The following is a 27,266-nucleotide window of genomic DNA, read 5'->3' as shown; positions in this document are numbered from 1 at the left end:
TAATTGCCATAGTTGCTAACACATTTATTCCACTGTAAGGCAAGGTGGTGAATGTCTTTGTGGAAAAATGTTTGCAGTTGCCTCCAGAAACATAATTATACCCAGTCATGCACCTCATCATCTGAAGAAAAAGGTCAGCCATGAATGTCCTTCTTCAGGGCTCTGAAAATATGAAAGTCACATGAGGAGAGATTGTGACTTTATGGAGAACATGTAAGGGTTTCCCATTGAAATTTCTGCAGGAACTTGGCAGGCATTTTGTTGGCAATTTGCTTCAATTATGCTGCACGGTTTTCTTGGGAAGCCTCCACACAACCTCCATACAGTCCCAATCTCTCCTCATGTTATTTCCATATGTTTGAAGGCCTGAAGAAAAACATTCTTGGCCATCCATTTGCTTCATATCAAGATGTGCACACATGGGTACAATCATGATTCTGTAGGAAACCACAAACCTTTCTCTGTGAAGGGACTGGCCATCTTATCTCACAGTGGCATAATTTTATTCACAACTATTGTGATTACTTTTGAAATAATACACAGTTTACTTACTTCTCCAAACATTTCTCTGTGAGGGGATTGACCATCTTATCTCACAGTGGCATAATTTTATTCACAACTATGGTGATTACTTTCTAAATAATACAAAGTTTACTTACTTCCATAAGTCTAGTTTTCATTTGACTGCCCCTTATACATAGTGCTTTCAGCTTGTGTACTCTTACTGAAGTTTTTCGTCAATGTAACCAAATATATTACAACGAAAGATGAAAGTGACATGGCTCACATCCCATGCAGGGCCAATCACAAAATATATTGATTTCATTGATTACTTCGAAATTATTTTTAAATTCTGTTTTATTGGCTCCACGATAAATCTATAGTAGCCAATCTGAGTCATGATAAAAATTGCTGTTTTGAAGAATGTGCCACAGCATGTTGTGTGAAGCAGTCGCCCTGCGTTTCTGGTGGTGGTGCCGCTGTGGCAATTGCAGCTTTGGTGTCTCCCTCTGGTAGAAAAGGGGAAGGGTTGCCTGTTCACGTGCATTTAAGGGGCGTTATGAGCTCAGCAGGAGGTCAATCAGGTGAGTCTGGTCAGTTGGTCAGTCCAAGTGAGGCTGGGTCAGTCTCAAGACACCAGTTGCTGGTCTGTCTCTAGTTCGCATTTGTGCAGCAGTGAGTGTCTGTCTGTCATCGGAGTGGTAGTATGGCTGTCGTTTGGATCAAACTTTAAAGCCAGAAAATGAGAGAGTCTTGTCACTCAGCAAATAACAGAACTCAGCTAGTGGTTGCCCGGTTGGGGCTGTGTTCCTGCATCTGAGCCTGCGCATAAGGCCACCAGTCTGCTCGAGTTGCTTAGGCAATGGTCATTGGCGGTTGGATCGGTCGGTTGGTTGGTCACACACTGAGACACAAGATGACTGGTCTGGCTTGAGCATCGGCGCATGTGAGGTCACCACATGAATCCAGTGGGCCACACCATATAGAAATGGGTAGCGGCTACGCAGTCGACACGAGAGCAACAGGAGTCAACCCACAACATCAGTCTGGCCAGTGCGAGCTGCGATGCCGTGGGACGGGAGATTGGCGCGCCTTCCTGCATCCGTTGAAGCGGCTGGCAGCGGACAGTTTGGGAGAGTGTTGGGGGTGCTGCACCAGGTCTTTGCCAGAAATTGCAATTTATTAGAAGTTAAGTGATTGGAGACATGTTGTTTCATTTACTTGTTATATTCTACTTGTTTCTTTGGTGAGGTCATCAGCCGCTTTGTTTTGGGGTCATCCCACCAATCTTCTCCATTTGCCCACCTGCAGGAAGATGGTTATTTATGAATTGGGCTGTCCATTTTCCCTTGTGGAGTTGGGGTGGGTTAGAGCAATCTGCAGTTCGGGTTGTTCAGTAATCCCCCTGTCAATCTGCCATACCTTAATAGTTGCCTCTGTCATGTTTGTCGGATCAATGTAAACGAATTTATTGCTTAAGGTGTAAAGGCCAAATTCCTGAAATATGTTTTTATCTTGCCTATCATCTTGCAAGGTGGTATATGTGTAATGTAGAACTTGTTGGTACACTTTATGTAAAACTGCATCTCATGGGTTTTATTTAAATGGTCATTTTCGTATATAAAGATGCCACCCTTCCACTGTAAGAGTTCTTTTAACAACAAGTTGCGCTTTTGATCGCAAATAGTTTTTAATGTGAGTGTTTTGTACCATATCCATCCGTCTTACAGAGTGTGTAGTTTGTGTGTTTGTGTGAGTTGTTAAAATTTTTAGTTTAAAGTAATCTGGTGTGTTGCAGATTTGCACCAGTGTAGTCTTTCAGAGGTTGTTGTGAGCAGTCATGACTAAAACCATGTTAAAAGGGAGCAGCAAGGTTTTCAGCCTGAAAGCTCATACTATCAAAAAAAAAAAAAAATAAATAAAATAAAATAAAAAATTGTTATTTCTGCCTCTGAATAAATTGTAACTTGATATTTACAGGGCGCTTTCTGACTATAATTTTAAATCTGTTTAGAAAAAAGAGGGCTTTTAGGAATAAAATTTCCATTTAATAAAAAAAAATTTAATTTGATCATCAGTTACCCATTGGCAACTACTTCCATGCTCACGTAGTGTGATTAAATATGTTAATGTTCTTGATGAATTGCTAGTAAACAAAGTAAATTCTTAAGAAAAGGTTTTGAAAGTAAATTCACAGTTCACAATCCATTATTAGGTAGGGATTTCTTAATTATCACATACTAAGATAGATTTTTCTATGTGCACAGTGTAAATCTTCCCCTCTAGTTCCCCCTACCTCCAATACACAAATATTCAAGAGATCAATTTCTTTTATCAGTTCCTTTTAGTGGTCGTGGTGAGCAAGGATATAACTGACAAAAGACTTATAAAATGGGTCATTATAAGAAATACATAATGGAGATGCTGAGTCACAGATAAGTACAACAGAAAGACTGTAAAACAGCCCTTCATCAGTATATATATAAACAAAGATGATTTGACTTACCGAACAAAAGCACTGGCAGGTCGATAGAAACACAAACATACACACGAAATTCATGCTTTCGCAACAAACTGTTGCTTCGTCAGGAAAGAGGGAAGGAGAGGGAAAGACGAAAGGATGTGGGTTTTCAAGAAGTCCCTTCCATCCAGCCTAGCCACCCACAGTAGTCATAAATGCAGTGACAAGCAGTCTCACTCGAAATATACCAAGGGTCTCACTAAAGCCTCCACAAACTGTAATTATCCTCCCAACCTTGTACAAAAACAAATCTCCCAAGCCTTATCTTTCCAGTCTCCCACCACATCCCCTAGGTCCCACCATCTGGCCACAGAAAAGCATTCCCCTCATAGCTCAGTACCACCCAGGATTGGAGCAACTGAATTACATTCTCTACCAGGGTTTGGACTACCTCTCATCATGCCCTAAAATGAGAAATGTCCTGCCCGCTATCTTTCCCACCCCTCGCACAATAGTATTCTGCTGTCCATTGAACCTACATAATATACTCATCCATCTCTACACAACCCCTTACCTCGTGGCTTATACCACGGTAATAGACTTAGATATAAGACCTCCACCACCACTTGCAACAGTCCAGTCACAAACAGCACCTATCCCATCAAAAACAGGGCTGTCTGTGAAACCAGTCATGTGCTCTATGAGGTAAGGTGCATTCTATGTGCGTATGACAACCAACAAGCTGTCTGTCTGCATGAAGGGCCACCGACAAACAGTGGCCAAGAAACAAGTGGACCAACCTGTTGCTGAGCACGCTGCCCAACATGACATCCTTCATTTCAATGACTGCTTCACAGCCTGTGCCATATGGATCTTTCCCACCAAAACCAGCTTTTCTGAGCTGTGTAGGTGGGAAATTTCCCTGCTACATATCCTTTGTTGCCATAACCCTCCTGGCCTCAACTTTTGTTACTCAGTGTCTTTTCCTATCCAACCTCTTCTCTGTTACCACTCCAGCACTACCCAGCCATAATTCCTCCATCGCACCCAGTCTTTTTACTTCTGTCCTTTTCTGCTACCCCCGCCCCCCCCCCCCTTGCTTAGCGCCTCTCCACTACCATACATCTAACCTCCTAACCTCCTGACTGCATATAGCTGCCCTTCCCTTTATCTGCCTCGTCCCTGCATGCTCCCGAACAGAACATCACTGTCCACCAGCCAGACCCTACTATCCCTTCCCCTCCCTGCCCCATCCTCCTCCTTATCCCCGCCCCCTCCCCACCAGTCACCACTCCCATCATGCACTGGTGCTGCTCCTGACAGTGTGGCCTCAGTTGCCTGAGACAGCAGAACTAATTTTGATGAAGGACTTACTGGCCGAAAGCTTTTTGTTGTGCCTGTTTGCGACTCAGCATCTCCACTATGGACAGTAGCAACTCTCCTTTTCACAATATTATTACATTCCATCCTGGATTTTCCATTGTTTGATTATTCTAAACATATGCACAGTGAATATTTGATGAGGTTTCTATGACAGATGAATATTTAGTATTTCTTCATCCAATTCGCCTTCTGATTACTGGAAACTACGCAGCCAAAAGACTGGTTCAGTAACATCTGACAGTGAACGCAAAACTTCATGGAATATTTCCTCACAATAAGAGAGAAATGCAGGTGCAAGTTGAGGTCCAGCAGAAATTTTCATGTGTTGCTAATAGGTATTACATCTATTCCCAATACAGCTGATTAACAGTTCACAATAAGCGAATAAATTTTGAATAATTGAATATATTATAACACAACATTACATGAACAACCAGTCACAAAATATTATAATTTCATATTTTCACAACTTTAGTTTTAAAGAAATGTATGCAACTCAGTCAAGAAATATTATCCTTAGACTTATAATCATTAGTAGATGGACCAATAAATTCTCTTCTCAAAAGTGCATAAACACCCGCCCCCCTTTTACAGCACACACTCATTACATTATGCAATGATTCTGTATTACTTTCTCTGGGAGGGGATGGGAGTAGTGGTTGAGCACAACACACATATAAGATGGGACAATATGGATGTTTAAGATACATAACTCTTTTTTCAATAAACAAATTTATTTTACTGCAGTTTTTAACATATCATACTAAAAAAATTACATTCATTACAACAGTAACTCCAACACATGAGATACAAGTGTCATCCACTTCAATAAACATTTTACGACAGTGGCTTTTCACAGTGGAATGCAAACCATTTCATTTTCTTAAAATGGATCTATGGTACTATTGTTGACAGTTCCATAACATTAATGTATTACCAGGCATATTAATTTGGCACAGATGGTAAAATATAAAATAATGTTCTTAGGTATTGGCCATGGCCTATCCTTAGTAACCATCCCAGAAAATATAGTGTGGTGGTAGAGAATGTTTGGCTGTGCAACCCTGTAGTCATTCTGGTGTGGTACTGGATTTGGAATCTGTTTCTGAAAATAAGTCAAAGGTATACTGAATGAACTGTTGAATATTTTTTGATTGAACCTGGCAGTAATGGAAAGAATGAACACAAGTAGAATAACATCACTATATGTCAAATTAGAAAAGAGTTAAGTACATACTGATTACTAACATGAATTTTGTATGTAAAGTACACCACTCCATCACCAATGAGACACTAATCAATCTCAAATGAAGTACCTAGGAGTAAAAACTCCTGCATTTGAGCAAATATCAAGTTGACAAATGGTGAAGCAAATAATCAGTTAATCTGATCAGGTATTCCATTCACATTGTACATGGACAGCTGGAGATACTAGTGTTTACTGATAATCATTTTGAAGGTGTATCTTCAAGGCAATAAGGATTCTAACAGCACCTTCACAACATATACATTTACTAAAGAGGCTTGACTTAAATAAACCATCACAATTTCAAAAGTATAGTGATTTTTTCCACTCATTATCATATTCTGTACAACCCACCAACAAGGTGAACCTACAGGGCCATGGAACAGGTAAAGGTACACATTAACAAAAGACAACCAAACATAGCATACACAGTACACTATATTAAGAATAAATACTGCTTAATACTAGTTCTGTTTATGCTAGTTAAATGTGTATTAGTGAATTAGAAAGAAAGCTGCAGTTACTGTAGTTATATTAGGTATCTGCTAACTTTCTTATCAGAAACAATATTTACTTGATTATTCAGGTGTTTTCAAAGAAAACAGAGATCTAAATATTTAATTACACAGGATAGTTTACAACACACTGCTTTCCATCTAGCTAAAGGAATCACATCTTTGCACTAAGATAATCAGTGGAAGGAGTTGCTCATGATGTATGTTTTAAATTTTCTTTTGAATTGGCTGAGATAACCAATTACTTGGTGTATGTTAGATAGGAGCTTCTAGAATGTTTTCACATCATTATGTAGCACAGAACTTTGTTAAATCCTAGGTAACGATGCAAAGGTTACACAAGAGTTATATTTCTGTCTTGTATTGATAGTGAAAATCACAGTTCAGCTTGAACTTATTTTTAAGACCACACTAAACCTTGACTAAAATAAATCTGCGATTGTGGAAGAGGAAAGGAGCCAGGCACCTGTAGTTCTTTCATGACACCTGTGTGCTCACTATAATGACCGATTTTTAGGCATCACACAACTTTCTATGGTACAGTAGGATACAGGAAGGGGAGAACCAACTGTTTCCCTATCCACCACCCCCACTGATGCTGACAAAGACAACAATAAAAATAATCAAATGTATGTTTTGCTCCATTTGCATTGCATGTGCAGCTGTTGCTCATTCTAAGCACATGGAATGTTGTATACAACCAACAACCTTGTGCTTCCATAGTTGTTTGTAAGCCACTAAGTTTATTTGAATCCAAATTTAGAAGAAAATGTAATAATTGTTTATCACTAAATATGCCAAAGGCTCTCAAAAGCATTCAACGATAGCTACAACAGTTTTTTGTTATTTTCCAACTAATAAGTTCTGACAGGTACCAACACAATTTCAATACTTTAATGTATATCCATTACATATGTGGGACACTGTGGGAGTGAAGAATAAAGGTTTTTAGAAATTACTGCAATTCGCCACCTTCCATATTATTTTTTGGTCTTTATTTACCATGACCAGTTTTGTATCACCATCATTAGACAGTAAATACTTATTGCATGTTTGCAGCATTGTTGCAGTTGGGCACCTGTGGCCAGGCATGAACTGTACATACTTCTCATCACATTCAGTGCATACAGGTTTTGTTCTCACGTCTTGACACAGCTACATGATCCACCACAGTGCTGCAAATATGCAATAAATATGTACCATCTGATGATAAATCTCTTGTAATTTAAAAACCAGTCATGGTAAATAAAAACTGAAGACTAAAAGTAAAGCTGACTGGCTGCTGGAAACCCTTACACAATTTTTAAATCTGACCTGGCAACTCCTACTCGGAAGATAGATATTTAACAAAAACCTTGTGACATAAAAGACTACAATGATTGCCTGTGCTGTTACGAAGTAGATGTAAATATTCCTAAACTGTAACATGACCAGTGAAAGAAATCAATCGGTACATTATCATTACTTTTCAGCCATTGAGCCAGCTGGTATCTTTAAATGGTTAGTATGTAGCCATAAACACAAGGAAGGCACAGAGTGTAAAACCAATGTAATCTACACCATTTTGATAGAAACAGGCCAATGATCCTTGGAACATAGCATTATTTTTAATTAATCAAAACACACACAAACTATATCTGAAAAACAAAATCAGTCTATACAAAGGTATCTACTGCTCTAACTACAGGGTGGAGCACAAAATGTGTTACCATTTTGTTTTGAATATAAACTTTACTGCCAATACAATCTGAAAGGAACATATATTACAATGAAGAGTCATCCATGGAGATTTGTTCTAACTCAGCACATGCTCAATATGTCCACCATTTCGTTTCCTAACTTCCTACAAACGAACACTGAAGATAGTGATTACCCTACGGAACATGTCTTCCATAATTTCACTGCAAGCTTGAAGAACAAGTGTTCTGAGCTCCATTAAATCACGTGGACATTTTGGGAAATTTTTTTCCTGTAGGTACCCCCAAGGAAAAAAGTCACATGAATTGAGGTCTGGACTATTGGGGGGGCCAATTTTGTCCGTCATTGAAGCGACCTGGAAACCTGAGTGAAATGATCCGCATGTCGAAATGCTCGTGTAAAAACTCTAACACAGTATTTGCAGTATGTGGCCTTTCTCCATCTTGCATGAACCACTGCGTGTAGAAGGGCAAGGCAGCAAGGCAGTAGCAAGAAACTGTGGAATTTAATGGATCTCAGAAGACTTATTCTTCAAGCTTGCAGTGAAATTATGGAAGACATGTGCCGTAGAGTAATCACTAACTTCAGTGTTCATTTGAAGGAAGTTAGGAAATGAAATGGTGGACATATTGAGCATGTGCTGAGTTAGAACAAATCTCCGTGGACGGCTCTTCATTGTAGTATATGTTCCTTTCAGATTGTATTGGCAATAAAGTTTATATTCAAAACAAAATGGTAACACATTTTGTGTGCCACCCTGTATAATAGATGGTAGATTGGCATGACTGAAAATTGTGACTCCACCCATATGTTTTAACTAGTAATGTCGTCAATGTGGTGCAAACATCTACTTCGAGAAAATACAATATGGTGTCCATGGTGTCACTCATTACACTTGCGATTAAACATAAATAATATGTAAAGTATTTACTCCTGCAACAGAAAGAATGAAACTAAAAGTACAATCAAATGAGGATGGGGGTTTTTTGGCAGAGATAAACTAAATACATGACTGTAAGAATAATGATATCAATGCAAAACAAATATTCTCCCAAAAATCAAGTGCACGAAATCCTCAAAATTTAATACAAAAGCATTGCGAAAACGAAAACTATTGGTGGTGTAAATTTTGAGTGACCGATGTATCTAAAAAAAGACCATAATATCAGTAACCCATACACAACTCAAAAACTCAACACTACAGTTTTCACTTGACCTACATGTCTCAAACAAAGCATTTGATACCAGTACAAAACATACAACTCTAAAACATTGTGTTGAATATTTCAATTCACCCTTCTAGATCAAACAACGGCCTAGATACTGTGAAACCACACAAAACTCAAAAAAACAATGACACAAATTTCACTTGACCTACACAGCAGCAAAATACGAAGCCCACAATACAAAAAAACAACTCTCAAACTATAAAATTCATTACACACCACATTACAGTTGCAACATGGCTCTCTGCAGATGAGTGTAGTACCAGAACCTGATCTTATGCGAATAACCTTACGTTAGCCTCAGGTAGTAAATAGTGATGTGACAATGATTGCCAAATAGTAGAGGGCTAAATTATCTAGAATGAAGTTCAGTTACTATTGGAACATTTGTTCAAAGTGTGCACCTTCTTGGTACAACTCGAAAATGTCAGTACTGGCTGCTTTGCACTTAGAAATCTTTCTCACTGTACTGGCCCACAAACAGGACTGACAGCATACTTCTATTCAGTCTGTCCTAGAGCATTTTCTTTTTAAGCAGCGCAGCTAAGCTCTATAAATTTTCAATTCTAACACTGAAATTCTTATACTTACATCCTAAACCGAATCTCAAATGAACCCATACAACACATTACACTGAGCACATACACACAGACCACCAGAAGGACCATCAAATACAACAAAGCAACATATACAAACACAACCAAACCAAAAGTTCTGCGCCGTAATGACGTCACACACAGCACCCTTACATCACATGTCAAAGCAGATGGGTGGAATCGGACGCTTCTGTTGAGATAGTTCCAGGAACTCCATTACTTAACTACTCAAAATGTTTAAATGAGAGTTAACTCTGAAGAAGCTTTCCAACAGTCACTACAACAGTATGTAACTGCATACAGCATAACTCTATATCCTTTCATTCGCACGTAGCTATGAGACTAAATCTGCTGTTTATAACAGTTATCAACACAACACTACACTTGCAAGTTGAATACATACATTACACTATTAAATAAATCCTATTCATTTATATTCTATGGGAAAATAAAATATTCTAACAACATCATTTTAACCAATCAACTTACTTGCCTTCCAAAATGTGAATGTATATTATGATTCCTATTCTCTCTTCAACAGTTTTGGGTTTCGATTACCATATCTTAGAAATCAGAATAGCCCAAAGCCTACTGCTGAGTTATTATTACATTTCAGTACAGTATCTACTATTTTGGGGAAAACAAGAACGATATAGGTTTTTGGGCCCACCAAAAATGTTGTGTTCGTAGGTTATTCTCATTACGCCTTCCACTTTCTTTCTTCTTTCTTTTGCTACTGCCTTTATCCCGCATTGTGCACAGGGTTGGCAGGGTTAAGTACAGAATTGGCATGGTTAAATTTAAGGGGTGGCCGGATGCCCTTCCTGCCACCACCCTACACCCCCGGAACGGAAGTAGTGTACCCCCAGCTGTCTGCATCTAGTGTAAATTGTGAAATAGTGTGAATGTGTTTCAGATGTCTGCGAGTCATGTAACTGAGGCGGGATGTGAGGACCAGCCGAGTATTCACCTAGTAGGATGTGAAAAACGGCCTAAAAACCACATCCTGGATGGCCAGCACATCGGCCGTCGTCGTCGATCCACCGGGTGGATTCGATATGGGGCCGGCGTGCCTACCCGAGTCCAGGAAGCAGCACGTTAGCACTCTTGGCTACCCTGGCAGGTTCATAATACCTTCCACTGGATGTGTTAAATTCTGTTAACTACGTTACTTCCTGTGTTTCGCTGTCGCTAAAGATTGTCTCGGCAGCCATATTGCATGGGCACAGCCGTTTCCGACCGACACTGCGCTAAACGTCACCTTATTGTGGACAAATAGTATGTAGAATTTTACCAGTGTCACCAACATAATTATTGTACTTAAAAGTTTCCCAAAAGTCAACTGATTATATAGACGAGATTGAAATTTATGCTGTATAAACTTGACAGGATCAATTTATATACCACCTAAAATATTTATTCCAAAGCATGTATGCAATGCCTCAAAACAATAACCTCCACATCCTTTAAAACTTATTCTGTAATAATGTTGTTATGATGAACACTATGTGATCAAAAGTATCCAGACACCCCGAAACACATACGTTTTTTATTTAAGGTGCATTGTGCTTCCACCTACAGCCAGGTACTCTATATCAGCGACCTTAGTAGTCATTAGACATCGTTTGAAAGGAGAATGGGGTGCTCTGTGGAACTCATGAACTTTGAACATGGTCAGGTGATTGGGTGTCACCTGTCATATGTCTGTATGAAAGACTTCCACACTCCTAAACATCCCTAGGTCCACTGTTTCCAATGTGATAGTGAAGTGGAAATGCAAGGGAACACACTCAGCACAAAAGCATACAGACTGACCTCGTCTGTTGAATGACGGAGACTGCCAACAGTTGAAGTGGGTCGTAATGTATAATAGGCAGACATCTATCCACACCATTACACTGGATTTCGAAACTGCATCAGGATCCATTGCAAGTACTGTGACAGTTACGCAGAAGGTGAGAAAACTTGGATATCTTGGTTGAGTGGCTGCTCATAAACTACACATCATGCCGATAAATGGTAAACAATGTATCGCTTGATGTAAGGAGTGTAAACATTGAACGATTGAATAGTGGAACTGTATTGGAAGGATCACGTGAAGAAGGACCAACAAATTTTGAAGACTATAGGGGCCCAATATTTAAAAAAAAAAATATGTCCTTAACTTGTTGTTAAGATAAATTACCATACTATCTGCAAGATGGAAAGAGAAAAGTAGGCTGTTTGTTGTCTCATGTTTCCATCAGTGCATACATTAGAGATGTGTGGAAGGGATACAAATTACATGTGGGATAAGTGACAGTATCTTCCTCCTTTTAATGCAGATGGTACAGCATTTCTCCAATACTGATAAACTAGCACATATGTCACTGGATGAAAAGTCTCTAATGGCAAATTTAACATATGACAGCACTTCTGACAATGTTATTGGCTTTGATGACTTGGGGTTTACACTCACAGTATATTTCTCCCGCTACTTGGCAGTTGCTTGTCCCACTTAAAATAATATGAAGAAGAAGGTCATATTTGTGGCAACAGGCGACAATGACTAAAACACAGTAGGCCTACGGAATGAGAAATGGGGCGTCGATCCCTTTTGCATGTAGAGGTATACGTATGTGCTTCTTATGTGTGAATCTATGTTTTTTTTTTTCTTTATTGTTATTTTTAAACCTGTTTACAGGCAGGCCAGCAGCAGCATACTACACCGCTCTTTGGCCTCAGTGAAACACAAAAGATACAAATGCAGACAATTAGAGAAAAAACCCGGTGGACATATAAACAGAGGCAAACACTTTTTAAAATACATGGAGCCATTCACGGGCGTAGAGTCCAAGATAAAATTTGTTCAGACACTTGGACACACACATAGATGAAAATTGTCACATGCGAACGTCGGTGCACAAAACGAATAACACTGAACAACTTAAGCACAATACAACGGCACACACAGAAACACGAGGCGTTGATCTCCAGCACGTGAATGTTCACTATGCGAGCACCAGTCCGGGGACCTGCCAAGAGAGGAGGAGGGGGGGATGGGAGAGGGAGAGGGGAGAGCAGAGATGCCACGGGCAGGGGAGATAGAGGGAAAGGAGGAAGGGGGAGGGGAAGCCCAGGGGAAGAGGGGTGGAGGAAGGGGGATGGGGGGAAAAGGAGACAGACGGGAGGGAGGGTGCCTAAAGGAAAAGACATAGGAAGTGGGGGGGGGGCGAGGATCAAAGTTGATAGAAGGGGTAGATGGAGGGGAGGAGGACATCATCAGTGAGGGGGAGCTGGCGGAAGCCACCTTGGGAGAGGGTAAGGAGGGTGGAGAGATGGAGATCGGGTGGCACATGGGAATATAGGCGCGGCAGCGGGCAGGGGTCGGAGAGGATGGGCTAGAGAAGCGGATGAGGAGGATCGAGTTTACGGAAAGAGTACAGGATCCGTATCCTTTCAAGGAAAAGGAGGAGGTGGGGGAACGGAATGAGATCGTACAGGATCCATGTGGGGGAGGGGAGACGAATGCAATACGCGAGGCGGAGAGCATGGCGTTCAAGGATTTATAAAAGGTAGGAGGGGGGGGAGCGGAGATCCAGGCCAGATGGGCATAACAATGGATAGGGCGGATGAGGTATTTATAGGTGTGGAGTGTAGTGGAGGGGACCAGATACCACGTACGGCCGGAAAGGAGCTTGAGGAGACGGAGTCGGGAGCATGCCTTGGCTTGGATTGTCCGGAAATGGGGGGTCCAGGAGAGGCGACGGTCAAGGGTGATGCCAAGGTACTGAAGGGTGGGGGTGAGGGCAATAGGATGGCCATAGATGGTGAGATAGAAATCAAGGAGGAGGAAGGAGGGGGTGATTTAACCTACAATGATGGGTTTTGGAGGGATTGACTTTGAGCAACCACTGGTTGCACCAAGCGGTGAACCGGTCAAGATGGGACTGGAGAAGGTGTTGGGAGCACTGCAGGGTGGGGGCAGGGGCAAGGAAGGTGGTGTCATTGGCAAACTGGAGAAGGTGGACGGGGGGTGACGACGGCGGCATGTCCGCCATATACAAAAGGTACAGAAGGGGGGAGGAGAACGGAGCCTTGGGGCACACCGACGGAGGGAAAAAAGTTATAGGAATCCGTGTTATGGATGGTGACGTAGGAAGGACGGTGGGAGAGAAAGGAGCTGATCAGACGGACGTAGTTAATGGGAAGGGCGAAGGTTTGAAGCTTGAAGAGGAGACCGGAATGCCATACATGGTCATAAGCACGTTCGAGGTCCAGGGAGAGGAAGATTGCAGAGCGACGGGAATTAAGCTGTTCAGAAAGGAGATGTGTTAGGTGAAGGAGAAGATCGTCGGAAGAGAAGGACGGCCGAAAGCCACACTGGGTAATGGGAAGGAGGCGGTGCTGACGGAGATGCTGGTAGATGCGTCGGGTGAGGATAGATTCAAGGACCTTGCTGAAGACCGAGGTAAGGCTGATGGGACGGTAGGAGGAGATGGCGGATGGCGGTTTACCAGGTTTAAGGAACATCAGGTTACTGGAGGTTTTCCACAGGTCGGGGTAGTAACCAGTGGACAGGACTACATTGTAGAGCCTGGCCAGGGTGGAGAGGAAAGGGACAGGAGCTTCACGAAGGTGATGGTAGGTGACACGATCGTGACCAGGAGTGGTGTTGCGTTTTGTGCGGAGTGTAGCAATGAGTTCCGTGTGTGCAATGTTGTCCAAGTACTGGAAACCAGGTGCGAGGGAGGGACAGAGGTGTCAGTTCCATCGCGGACATCTAGGAAGAGGGAGTAATTGAACTAGGGATCATCAGGGATGGAAAAGACATCGGAGAGGTAGGATGCAAAGTGATTGGCCTTACAAAGGGTATCAGGGAAGGGGTGATCATCATGGAGAAGAGGATAGTAGGGGGAGGGTTTAGTTCCGGTAAAGCGACGGAAGGCTGACAAGAACTAGGACGAGTTGTGAATCTATGTGTTTGTATTCGGTTGATATCCATGTGATAAGCTGCAGCTATATCCACAATTACAAGTGTTTCTTCACAAATGTATTGTAACTTGCCCCTGGTTCATGATTTTTATCCCTACTTGCGCTTATGTTAGAATCATTTTTAGAAACATCGTTGTCTTCCGATATTACACAAACTCTGGTAGGCAAAAAGAAAAAAAAAATATCAAATATTTCGTCAATAACGTAGGAAAGGGATGCATAACACACGTGCTGCCGACGCATCTTTTTCGCCGCTTGGAGCGCTAGTGTCGCTGCAGCTGTCAAACGGTAACAACTTTAACAGCAGTGAGTGTCGCGAGTGTTAATGTTAGACTGTGTGTCATACTAACAAATGTACACGGTGGAGATAAATAAGCAGAGGTAACAGTAAACATGTTGTTGCATTCGATCACATTTTTATTATTCTTGTAACTGCATAGGTAACACGAAGCATTTTACATGTTTTTTGTTACGATGTTCTGGCAATAGTTTCAATATTGCATTAATTTAATGGCTTTTGCGGCATATTTGAAATTTACTTTGTTGTGTATACAAACGGCAATGATTAAATTATCGTTGGTGGATTTGTTTATGGTCTGGGCTTGCGTGCGAATTTGGTGTGTACTTGTTTTAGGTTATGTTTTTCAAAACAAACAGCTTGTTTTCCATGAGCTTGTAATTTTTCTCAATATACAGAGATCAATAATTTTTCCACCAGTATTTTGGAGCGCGTTAAGTACTCTACGTATACTGTTCATCAATTACGTAAAGTTAATGTGCCGTTTGTAGCCTGTAGCGTCTTGTGAAGTATATGTTTTTTTGTCCCATCCGATAAAATCTCTACATGTATACTCTGTAACTTTGCAAAAGAGACGATTTGTATTTTCTACATATTGTGATATCCAGTGAAAGTGCTAGTCATTTATAATTTTTGAGGGAAGGACGACCGAAGACAGCGAAGTGCTCACTTTCACTATTTCGTTATCTTAATCAGTATCACTGTTGTTATGTAATATTTGTCGTGAAGGAACGACGAGAAATAAGAATAGCGTTTGCTATGATGTAATGTGATGCTCCTCCGGATAATAGCGTGAGTAACTTCATAGTATTCGTCAGTCCTTTAGTGCACATAGTTACTACCTCGTTTCAGGAATTGGGTACCGGTATCTGCAGATAAAAGATGATGTTGGATGTATTAATTTGTTGTGGCAATTTATAATCATTTTAGTATCCTATTATTTGATCTGCTGCATAGACCTGGAAATCTTACATTAACAACAGTTTGTGTTAACATGCGTATATGAATGTGGTTTAGTATAAGGGTAATGCTGCAATGTTGCAAATAGATGTAGAAAGAAATTAGCTGGTGTGGAAAAAGCTACTATGTAAGTGCAATTCTCACTGACAAAGAACATTACACATCATCAGACTGTAACAGAACATTCACCATGGGTCTGCAGCTAAGAGGGAGGAGAGCCAGTAAATATGTTTAGCAATAGAAAGTTAACCAATATTAAAAATAGACGACATTTAAAAAAATTTTCGACAGTTCGTATAAAATACAGTATGTGTGATTTTCTTGGGTCGACAGAAGCGTCCGATCCCACGCGTCGGCTTTGACCCGCGACGTAAGGGTGCTGTCGTGTGTGACGTCATGACGGCGCGGAGTTTGGTTTGAGTGTGGCCGTCTCCGGTTCTGTTTTATCTTATTTTATTTACTTTTCTGATCTGTTCGTTCTATCCCGTGAGATTTTTTTTTTTAAAGACAAAAAACACTAATCAGCTACTGAAGCATCTTTATCTTCTATGGGTTGCAGGGGTTACACCCCCAGGGGAGGTGGGTGGGTATTCATGCATGGCTGTCTTCACTTACACGTTGTAGCTACGCAAGGCGTCTAAATTTGTTTATATTTAGTTTGCCCCCCACCCAAAACACCCCATTTCCCGCGCTTGTCCCGTTAGTGTCATTAGGCTTCTTGTGGAAAGTGTGTGTGTTTGTTTTTGTTTCCGCCATATTTGTGACGTCATGGGTCAAAGCAGACGGGCGGGATCGGACGCTTCCGTATTTCCATTTTCTTTAGTGGATAGATAAAAAAAATCAGCATGGCAATATTTGCTCTACTGTGGGTATTCAGTAATGCCTTGTACAAGGAAAACCTTAAAGGAGCAACTGTGTCAAAAACACACATTAAACAAATGACAAAATGATGGTTTGTAGGCTGCTGAACACCTCTTATAGTTAGGTTTTAGTTTTGTACACATAAAGATGATACTGAGTAACTGAAGACGAACTGCAGACTAATGTCTGAGTTTAGAGATTAAGTACTGAAAGTGCCACATACATGATTAAGACCCGCAAATTCCATTTTACATTGATGAGAACAGGATTATAACACATTTGGATAATCATTTGCATTAGGGTATTCCCAAACTAAATCCCAAAGATGGAAGGCTTTATTTCAACTTATCTTTCTTCAAATTTAAAATTGTGGTTGATGTAAGTTACTGATTTTCTGTAGAAAATATCCTTTCCATTCATTAGTTGCATTGATTGCTCATAATGCTGTACGCCTAGTTAGAGTTCCTCTGGGGAAAAGCAAGACACCTCTCAAAAAATGCTCACAGTAGTAGAGTATACCTTAAACCAATGACAGACACAAACAGTATCAGTCAGTCTAGCATTTTTTTCTGTGGGGTGGATTTTGCAAAACATGACTTTCTATCATTTTGAGGTTATATGTTATGACACTTCATTATGAGAGAATTGTAAATCAGTTCTTGACATTAGACTCTTTTCTTCACCTAGTTTTAATTTATTTATAGTTTAGTGGTTCATCTGCTGCACCCAGTAATGGACTGAAAATACTGCCTTTCAGCTGTATCTCACATTAACAATGGAAATTGAATGTGACTTTTATTATCTGGTTCCTTGTCTTTCCTACAGCCTGACTGCAGTAATGGACCACGAAAAAACTATTTGGATAAAAGAGGAAAGAAGTGAGATATCAAGTTCACCAGGCTCCATTGTAAGTAGTTTCTTAGTATTTTTTACTGTTGTTTCATTAATTTCAGTGTGCAGTATGTTGTGTGAATAAACAGAATTCATGCCATTTTGCTGAAAGTTTGAGGAATTAAGTGCAATAAAATCTCCAGTGAGTTTTTAAGTTTACACTCAACATTTACAGCACTATGCATAGATTATAATGTGTGTTAAAATTCACAAATGATGCAGGGGAGGGTTTGAATTTAATTTTTGTAAATTTAGTCAAATTTGTAATGCACTGCTTATTGGCAGTTATAATATATTTATATAAAATTGAACTATTATGATAAAAATAGTTATTGGCTGGATGTCATTTCCAATGAGCACAATATTTCAGCAAGTGACCACATTGCCATCACCCGGTGCACTAACTTACTGTGCACTTACTAGTGATCAGTATGAGCTAAGAGTGTAATTTTTTAAAAGTGTATCATAGGTTACATAGATGGCACCTTGGATCTTGTGTTTGTATGTTCCTGTTGTAGACTGCGGTTGTCTGTTTTGTTTATGTCACTACTTGAGTGGTGTCATACATTGTCTTTTTGCTATACCTGTATAGGGCTAGTAGAGATGATGATCACTTGAGTAAAGCAATGATTTGCATTGAGTGCTATACTATACCTGTTGTGGTTATAGAGTTGCAGCATAGCCCAAGGCCTAGGTTAAGTAGGGAGGTGACAGTCTAATTGTGGGTTGGGAAAGCCAATGAAGTTTTTATAACAATCTTTTTACATAGCTACATTTATGCCATTGATGAAAACTGTTGCTCTCCTACCGTAGTCCAGTATTTTCAGGTTTTCAATACATCTGAAGGTGTTAATCACACTCAAAACTTTACTTGGGTAGATCCTTTTCATTTTTCTGATATTTGCAAGTGGTTAGTGAAGTTATCTGTTGATAATTTCTTAAGGCTTGTATTTCTGCTGTGTTAATGACATAATCGGTCTACCAGTGCTCAGTCAAGTTCTCATAGTTACCTTGAAAGAAATTTGAAGAGACATTTACTGTGAACACTGGTTTAAGAAGTTAGCTTCATATAATATTTTTTTTTTTTTTTTTTGCATTAGCACTTGTCTCTGAATATGTAAACCAAGTGTCAATAAGACTCATGGCAGAAAATTGCGATTTGTGTCTTTAGTTCACATTAATTAATTTTTAGAACACTGTGTACATGCACCCTGATATATTCCAGTGTGTATATATGTGATGGGAGCAACGTTGTGGCAAAACTAAGAGGCTGTACATTCAGTATTGATGTGTTTTTTTTTTTTTTTTTTTTTTAACTACCTCTTCTATATACATCACTTCATGATAAATGATATTTGTAAAATTGCAAGGATGTTACAGAAATATTAAGGAATTTTTGTTGTAAATAATGTAACTTAAAGTTTGACCCAAACTTTTTGTTGCACTGTAAAATATTTGTTGCTTCCTTTGCCTCCCTCATCTTGAATGTTTCTGCAGAATTGGTAATCATACAAATGCAAGAACGTGCTCCATAGATTGGATTTGAAAAAATTGGCAGATTATGTGTGTTCGTTGACAGCATAGCAGACAGTCTGCATTGAGTGAAGCTAGACGTCACATTTATTGTAAGCCTGGCTTAAGAACAACAGTACAGAGATGTATGTTGTCCAGCTTTCAACCTTTTCATCTTGATTATATTTCACTTCTCTTCATTATATTTAACCTCTCTTCATTGATGTGATAATTTGAGGATTATCGTGCACATTTTATTCTTTAAATGGTATTATGTCTGCTGTAGGTAGTGAATCATGAGGAAGTTGAATAATTTGTGATGCAATAAAACCTACAATTTCTGTGTTGATGATCTTTTGCCACTCCTATTTGGAGTAACTACGGAAGCTAATATACACATGACATTTATCTTTTACACTACTTCCATTGTATAAGAGTGTTTTTCAATAACTCAGTGCTGTATGAAAAATGCTGTGGGTGTTTCATCACTCAGTAAGAATTTATATTTAGAATAGTTCTGTAGTGAGTAATATCTAGAAAATAATGTTGTCATTCACATAATTTTATTTTCTCTCTAATTGAAATAAAACAAATCAGTTTTGCATCAACCAGAATTACTGTCGCACAAAAGAACATACTCTGAGAACTGGCATTAAAATGATAGTAGTTGCTAAATTATGTGGTGTTAATTATTCATGAAAAGTACTTTACTTGTGGCATAGAAGCTGTGAAAGTGCTAACAGTGTGTGGAGATCATGACTCTTTAAATGTACTCATTTTGCTTTGTGTTACTCTCACCACAGGTCCAGGTATACCCTTGTAGTGTGAAAATAAAGGAAGAACCACAGGAGACTGGGAATCAAGAGGTAATTCTAGAATTTTTTTGACTGAGTGGAATTAATCACTGATTTGTTATTTCACAGTTGTGGGGAATGTAAATGAAGAGGTAAGCAATATAGCTGAGCATTATTGTCAAGGTTTGTTCAGATATGCTAGTAATTATGACTGACTCACAATATCATCATTTGCCCACTATTGTCAAATATGGCACAAAAGCCTAAATATAGTATTTTTTAGGCATTGCTCTATATGGGTTGAAGTATTGTCTTTGTACAGGAACAATAGTTTTAATATCTACATTAGTAGAGTTATTATCTTGTACAAGGACATGGTAAAAAGTAATGCCTCCACATTTTTTATGCAGAAACTGTTAAAGCTTTTCAAATAAAACAAGCTTTGTATTTGGCCATTTGCCTCAATTTTGCCCAGGTTTTGCCAACTCTTTTTGCTTCCCCTTCCATTGTCCTCTTCCATGTGCCCTTAGGTCTTCGTCTCTTCCTTGTTCCCTGGGGATTCCATTCCAATGCTTTTTTCTCGATGGTTCCATCTCAAGGTGTGCCCCAACCAACACCACTTTCTCGCATCTGGTCTTCTATAGGTATTCGGTTTGTTATTCGCCAGAGCTCCTCATTACATATTTTTTTCTGGCCACCAGATATTCATGATGTGTCAGAGACATCTATTTATGAAGCTTTGTAATTGGGATGTTATCTTTTTATCCATTTTCCTGCTTTCACTGGCATACACAAGGACAGCCTTCTCATTTGTATTAAAAATACGGATTTTTGTTTTGTACGTGATATTTCTGTTTTTCTGTATTGGATACAATTGTATGTATTTGCCTTTTTAATGCGGTTTTTCATGTCATCTCCAGCTCCACCATATTCCATCACTATACAATCAAGATACAGGAATGAGTTGACAGTCTCCACTCGCTGTTCCTCTATTAACAGTGGCACCTCCGATGTTCCCTGAATTTACTCTCATTTCCTTTGTTTTGCCTGTATTTATCTTGAGGCCAGCAGTCTCCGCTTCTTCTTTCAGCAAGTTTAATGTAGCTTGCATATCCGTCAGCTAGGCTAGTGAAACTATGTTGTCTGGAAAATTCAAATTCTCTAGACATTCATGGATCTCCCACTGGATTTCTCGTCTCCTGCCTGCTGTGACTCTTCACATAACTGAGTCTAGAACAAGTAGAAAAAGTGTTGGTGGTAAAATGCAACCCTGCCGGACTCCAGTTATTACTTTCATGGGCTCTGTCACATTTCCCTTGTGGAGTATGCAATGTTTGTAACCATCATATAGATCTTTAATGATGTTTAAGATCTTCTGTGGTATCCCATACTTCTGCAACACCTGCCAGAGCACTTTGTGTTTCATGGAATTGAAGGCCTTTTGAAAATCAATGAATGCAAGGTGCATGGTTGCTTGGAATTCTTCGCTTTGCTTTAAAATTATCCTAAGAGTGTTAATAGGATCAATACAACTGCGTTGTACCCTAAAACCGGCCTGTTCTTTATGCAGTCACTTTTCAAGAGACTCTTTAATTCTGTTTAAAATAATTCTGGTGATGATGTTACTGGCACTGACAACAATTTAATACCATGCCAGTTGCTACAGTCTGACAAATTTCCCTTTCTTGGGAGCTTTATGACCAAACCATTTTTCCACTCCTTTGGAGATTTCTCTTCAAGCCAAATATGCTTCATCAAGTGATAGAGCATCTTAACAATACGTTCAATATCAGCTTTTAAGAGCTCTGGTGCTATGTTGTCTAGGCCTGGAGCCTTTGTATTCTTTATGGTTTTCAAAGCAACCCTAATTTTGTCCATTTTGGGACACTGCAAATTTATACCTTGACCTTCTTTGACTTACTCTGTAACATCTCTTGCCTGTTCATCTTGGTTGTCTTCAAAATTTAACAGTTCCTTGAAGTGCTCCTCCTATCTCTGTAGCTGTGCCTGTTGAGTGGTAGGCATCACCCCATCCTTGTTCGTAACTGGTCCTTCATGTCTGAAGTTCTTCATTGACAACCATTTGGTTGTGTTGTAGAACCCTTTAATATTTCCTTGTCTTGCTGCCTCTTTTACTAATTTTGGTTGCTCATCTTTCCATTTCCTTTTATCTCTCTGTGTATTCTTTATGCGCTTTGCTCTTCTGCACTCTTATCATACAAAGATTTAACTTAAGTTTTAGTTCTTTCTGGTGACTGATCTCATCTGATGTAGCATTGGAGGTCCATTCCTTCCATTGATGTGCCTTACATCCTATGATTTTTTTCTATCACATCTAAATAACTGTCTTTGATTTTTTTCCCCAACATGTTTCAATTCCCTCTTCCATAAAGTTTTCTTCAGAGAGGATCTGGAATCTGTTTTGTAGTTCAAGGGCAAATGTTTCTTTGATCTGTTGGTCTTTTGCCTTGCTAGATCTGTTTTCTTGCTCCTGTGACTGAGCCTGGTTCTGTTTGCCTCTTTTTTCAGTCTGAATTCTGCCAAAACTAGGTAGTGGTCACTTCCAACGTCCGCTCCTCTTCTGTTTCTGACATCTAACGGAGAGTGTTGGAACTTGCAACTTATGACTATGTGGTCTATTTGATTTTCGGTAACATGGTCTGAAGAAGCTCACGTTTTCTTATGGCAGTTACGATGCAGAAACAATGTGCCTCCAATGACTAGGTCATGTTCAGTGCATGTGTCTATCAGCAGTTCACCATTTACATTGCTTATCCCAGCACCGTACACACCCATGATATGTTCAAGCCCTTCATTTTCTGAACCAGCTTTTGTGTTCAAGTCACCCATTAAAATTTTTAGGCCCCTAGAATTTGTTTGTCTGAGGACTCTGTTAAGCTCTGTATAAATGCATTTTTTAATTCTCCTTTAGCTATTTTATTAGGTGTCTAGCATTGAATTACAGTGACATATCACATATTTGTTTTAAAGCATGCAGTTATTATCCGTTCTGAGACTGGTTTCCACCCCAGTAAGTTCTTCTTGCTGCTTTTAGATAGTAAGAGCCCTACACCATTCCTACACATCACATCCTCACCTGTCTGACCCGCGTACAGCAGCAGTCCACCAATTTGTGTTTGTAATTCCCCAGATTCTGGCCACCTTATTTCACTTAGTCCCAATATATCTAGTCAGTAGTTCACCATCTGGTTTTCAACCTCTCTTAGCCTCCCTGCCTCTCTCAACATCCTTACATTCCAAAAACCAATATGGGTTTTCCTTTTCAGCCAAAGGTCATATCCTTAAGATCCATCCGGCTGTTTCTCCTGTTAGTTTCTGTGATGTGTGTTTTTTGGTGGTGTGGGTTATCAGCCCACAGCACCTGAGTGTCCAGGTGGGGCTGCCACCTCATGGCCTGGACACCTGCCAAGGTTTTATTTCAGGACATTACCCCCTAGATAGCTTGTCTTCAGCACAACTAAAGAATGCTGTCCATCCCTTTGCACTAAGGCCTATGTGCATCAATGTTGTCCTGGTTTCCAAGAATTTTCTGCTGTCCACATTAGGGGGCTGTGCCTGCTGCCACACAATCACAGGGAGGAAAAGGAAAAGAAGCGAGAGTATAGGATGGGCCACGATAGAATAGGACAGGACACTAGGTGGGACATTGTGAGACACACTTCATGGATCCTGTATGGAGATCTGTCCAGCTTGGGAGGCCCTGCTTGTAGTTACACTACTGCTGGTATAGCCCTCCACTTCATTGGATCACACAAACCCCCTCGCCCACATGGATGGTGTTTCATTAAGGTGGTGTCTCCTGAGGGGGAGACCATTTATGAGATATAAGGGATTTATGAATATTTCATTCTGGCTTTTTTACTGGCATGTGCGTTGGTGATGGAGACCTTTACTAACATTCCATTTACTTGACATTGGAGATAAATAGCAATTTTTCAGAGGTTTAAAGAATAATTCAATATGTTATCTAAATTTCATATGCAGCATAATATGACCTAACACAAATCAAATGCAAATTCATAGTGACCCCTATGTTTGTTTGCAAACTTTAAGAATTTCTTGCAGTAATTTAGCTTATACTGAAATATCACAGTAACTATGATCTTTCTTGAAATTATAGGGAATTAATCAGAAAGTTGACGAATGAAGCTATAAGATGTGTGAGAAAGATTACAGATCAACCAGATGTGCAGCTGACAGGTTATGTGCCAAGCAGGCCTGACATTACCTTTGCCTGCTGATATCATCCATGCTAGCAACTATGCGCCCCTCCACTCGCTCCATACTGAATTGTCAAAAGTCACAACTAATTTTAAATGAACTATAAACAACTTCTTCTTTTGTGCATTGAGTATTAGGCCTTCACTCTTCCTTGGCCTTCCCCAGCTTCGTCAACCTACTGATGTTGTAATATTGTCTGCCACTGTTCATTGTGTCAAGATATCGACTCATTTTTCCTCTTTGTCATCAATTTTGTTTTGTGTGTTAAACATTTTAAATTCTGTCATAATATCTTCTCTCATACAGCCATTTGTGGGTGTAAAGAATCCCATTGCACTGACTGGATCTTACTGCCTTGTCATTTGTAAATGACTAATGACTCGCCTCCACAGGGTAATGTGGGGATGGTCATCATTTTCTAAAACTTCCTTCATGTTATTTTCTCTGTCTTTTTTCTAAAGTACCTGTTTGCTTTTACATGTAGTTTCCAAATTTTGTTACTTTCTTACCTGTATCTTTGTCATGTTTGTATGTGATATCACATTTCAGATAGTTAAAATAGCTGACCTGTTGTACTGCTGTATTGCTCAGCACTGTTTTTAGATTTAAAGAGGTCCCATCCTATAAAAATCATACTTTACTTTTGTTCTCATCTTGGTAATGGCTAAGGAACCAATCCTGACGGAGAACTGGCAGGTCTGAAGCCCATAAGCTGACAGCTACACCATCAGACTCAAACTTCATGGCACTTGTGATGTGATCAGAACATTTTCACACAGCAAGTGTTCCATGCAAGGCTTGAAATTCTGCCAGTTATATTATACAGGATGTATACACTCTGGGAAAACTGGGAAATCCTGGAATTTTTTCATCTAGGGAAACCTAGGAATTTTTTACGACTATGGAAATATTTCATTGTTTTACTTCTCAGTTAAATTTTTGTAATTAAGACTGGTAAGAACTAATGCTCTAACAAAGGATTTTACAGCATCCTGCTGCAGCAGAATAATACTGTAGCAATAAAACATAAACAAGAGGATAAAACCAAAATAAAACATTGCAAACGAAATGTGCCATTTACAACAACAACACAAACACAGTGTACACACAAGTGTCTGCCAACAGCAAAATGCATCAAAAGTTTCGGGATGAAGACTATGCAACATAATAACAAACAGCTTCCAATCAGTGTGACTGTTAGGTTCGAGTGAGTGGTTGCGAGTGGGCTCATGCACATGCTCAGTTTATTCATGTAGGAGCAGTACCTTTTCCTGCTTCTAGGTACTCAAAAAGTTTTTCTGGCACACCGAAGCTGCCAGGGTGATTTTGCTGTTTCTTCTTCATTTACAGATCTCACATGAAATGGAAACAAAATGAATTTCTTTGGCCAGGAGCTATGAAATGAATTACAAGGCATTCACATAATTATGGAAGTCTAAAATATCATATTGATTTTAGTTTTCTCATTTTATTTTATTTCAGCATTTTGGCAATCAAATATTAATTACCTTGCAGAACAGTGAAGTTGTTTTTGTTGGTTTGCTAAAGAAATTTTGGCTTTTATTGATCCTTTCCACAGAGGCAGTCAATTTATTTGAAACTAAATGTTTCATTCCACACTGTTGGCTACTTTCAGCTGTTCACTGAAATTAAAGAGCATGTTTTCATCTTCTTGACAAAGTAAACTGCTAACAGGAGCCAAAGTCTAGACCATAGCAAAAGTTGTCTTAAGCATATATAAACAGTCCAGGGAGCAATCCAAATCATGAAGTGTAATGCATGCAAGTTAAGAAACCTAGAACCTTTGCCTGCCTTCTACAGGCAAGTGCTCTACTGATAGTGCACCTGCCTGTGAAAGGGAAAGGTCTTACTTTTGAGTAAGAGTCCTGCACACAGTGTTAATCTGCCAGGGAGTTTAAAATCAATGCACACTCTGCTGCAGAATGAAAATTTATTCTATTTGGATGATTACTGCTTTTTTAGCAATGTACTTTCCTATGTGAGGTGTGGTTGAAGACAAACCTCTCCATCACTCTTAATAGTCATACAGTCGTTACAGAGTTTTATGTGCAAGCTTTAAATGGATAATTATTCTCCTTTTCCAGTTACTTCAAGATCCGTTAAAAATTGAGGCCCCATTTTACAACACAAAGGAAGATCCAGGACTGAAATTGAATGTGAGTCTCTCTGAACATAGTGTAAGTTTTCAAATCAGTGTTGTTTTATGCTTGAGGTACAGCAAGACAATCATGGAATGTAATGGCTGCATATAGTTAAAAAATCATAGATGGAGAGCCATTCTAACCTACAATATCAGTAATTTTTAGTATTTTTGTAGAGTTACCATGACTCTCATTATCCTTGTACATTACATGTTATCTGTGGTGGTGGTGGTGGTGGTGGTGGTGGTGGTATGTCAAAATACTGCTTTGAACCCAGCTCTCCAAGCTACTCTATCCTGTGTAACCCTGTTCATTATAGAACAACTGATGCAACCTACATTCATCTGAATCCTGAATCCTTCTTACTGAATTTATCTCTGGGTCTCCCTTTACAATTTTTAGCCCACCTCCTCCCCTCCATCCCCTGCCTACACTTCCTTCCAGTACTAAATTGGTAATCCCATGAAGTGTCAGAATGCATCCTATCAACCAATCCCTTTTTTAGTCAAGTTGTCCCTTAAATTTCTTTTCTCCCCAATACGAGTCAGTACATCTTCATTAGTTCTGTGATCTACTAATCTGAACTTCATTCTTCTGTTGTACCACATTTCAAAAGCTCATATTCTCTTCTTGTCTAAACAGTTTATCATCCCACTTTAACTTCCATACATGGCTACGCTCCAGATAAATACCTTCAGAAAAGACTTTCTAACACTTGAGTGTGTGTTCAATGTTAACAAATATTTCTTCTTCAGAAACGCTTTTCTTGCCACACTCAGTTATTTTGCTACCAAAATAGCAAAACTCATCTACTACGTTAAGTATATTGTTTCTTAATCTAACTTCTCCTAACCTTTGACCAGTACAGCACAGCATCATTTGGATATACATGGATAAGGCAAACATTATAGCTACTGCCCACCATGAGAGTGAATGCGCAGTGCTG

At 39.5% G+C, this 27,266-nt stretch overlaps 1 protein-coding gene across 4 annotated transcripts in view; it reads left to right on the top strand.

Moving 5' to 3' along the window:
* Positions 1-14,879: 14,879 nt before the first annotated feature.
* The window catches only part of LOC124770950, a 96,811-nt gene continuing 84,424 nt past the window's right edge, over positions 14,880-27,266 (top strand). For all 4 annotated transcript variants that reach the window (XM_047249251.1, XM_047249248.1, XM_047249250.1 and 1 more), the window contains exons 1-4: positions 14,880-14,981; positions 17,545-17,626; positions 19,926-19,988; positions 26,264-26,356. In XM_047249251.1, the coding sequence (XP_047105207.1) occupies positions 14,953-14,981; positions 17,545-17,626; positions 19,926-19,988; positions 26,264-26,356 (267 nt within the window). In that variant the 5' untranslated portion in view covers positions 14,880-14,952. The remainder of the gene's footprint in view (positions 14,982-17,544; positions 17,627-19,925; positions 19,989-26,263; positions 26,357-27,266) is intronic.

This window comes from Schistocerca piceifrons, unplaced genomic scaffold, assembly GCF_021461385.2.
Source record: "Schistocerca piceifrons isolate TAMUIC-IGC-003096 unplaced genomic scaffold, iqSchPice1.1 HiC_scaffold_846, whole genome shotgun sequence".
NCBI classification, from domain to species: Eukaryota; Metazoa; Arthropoda; class Insecta; order Orthoptera; family Acrididae; genus Schistocerca; species Schistocerca piceifrons.
Note: the sequence above shows the minus strand (reverse complement) of the source record. Positions and strands in the feature narration are given on the sequence as shown.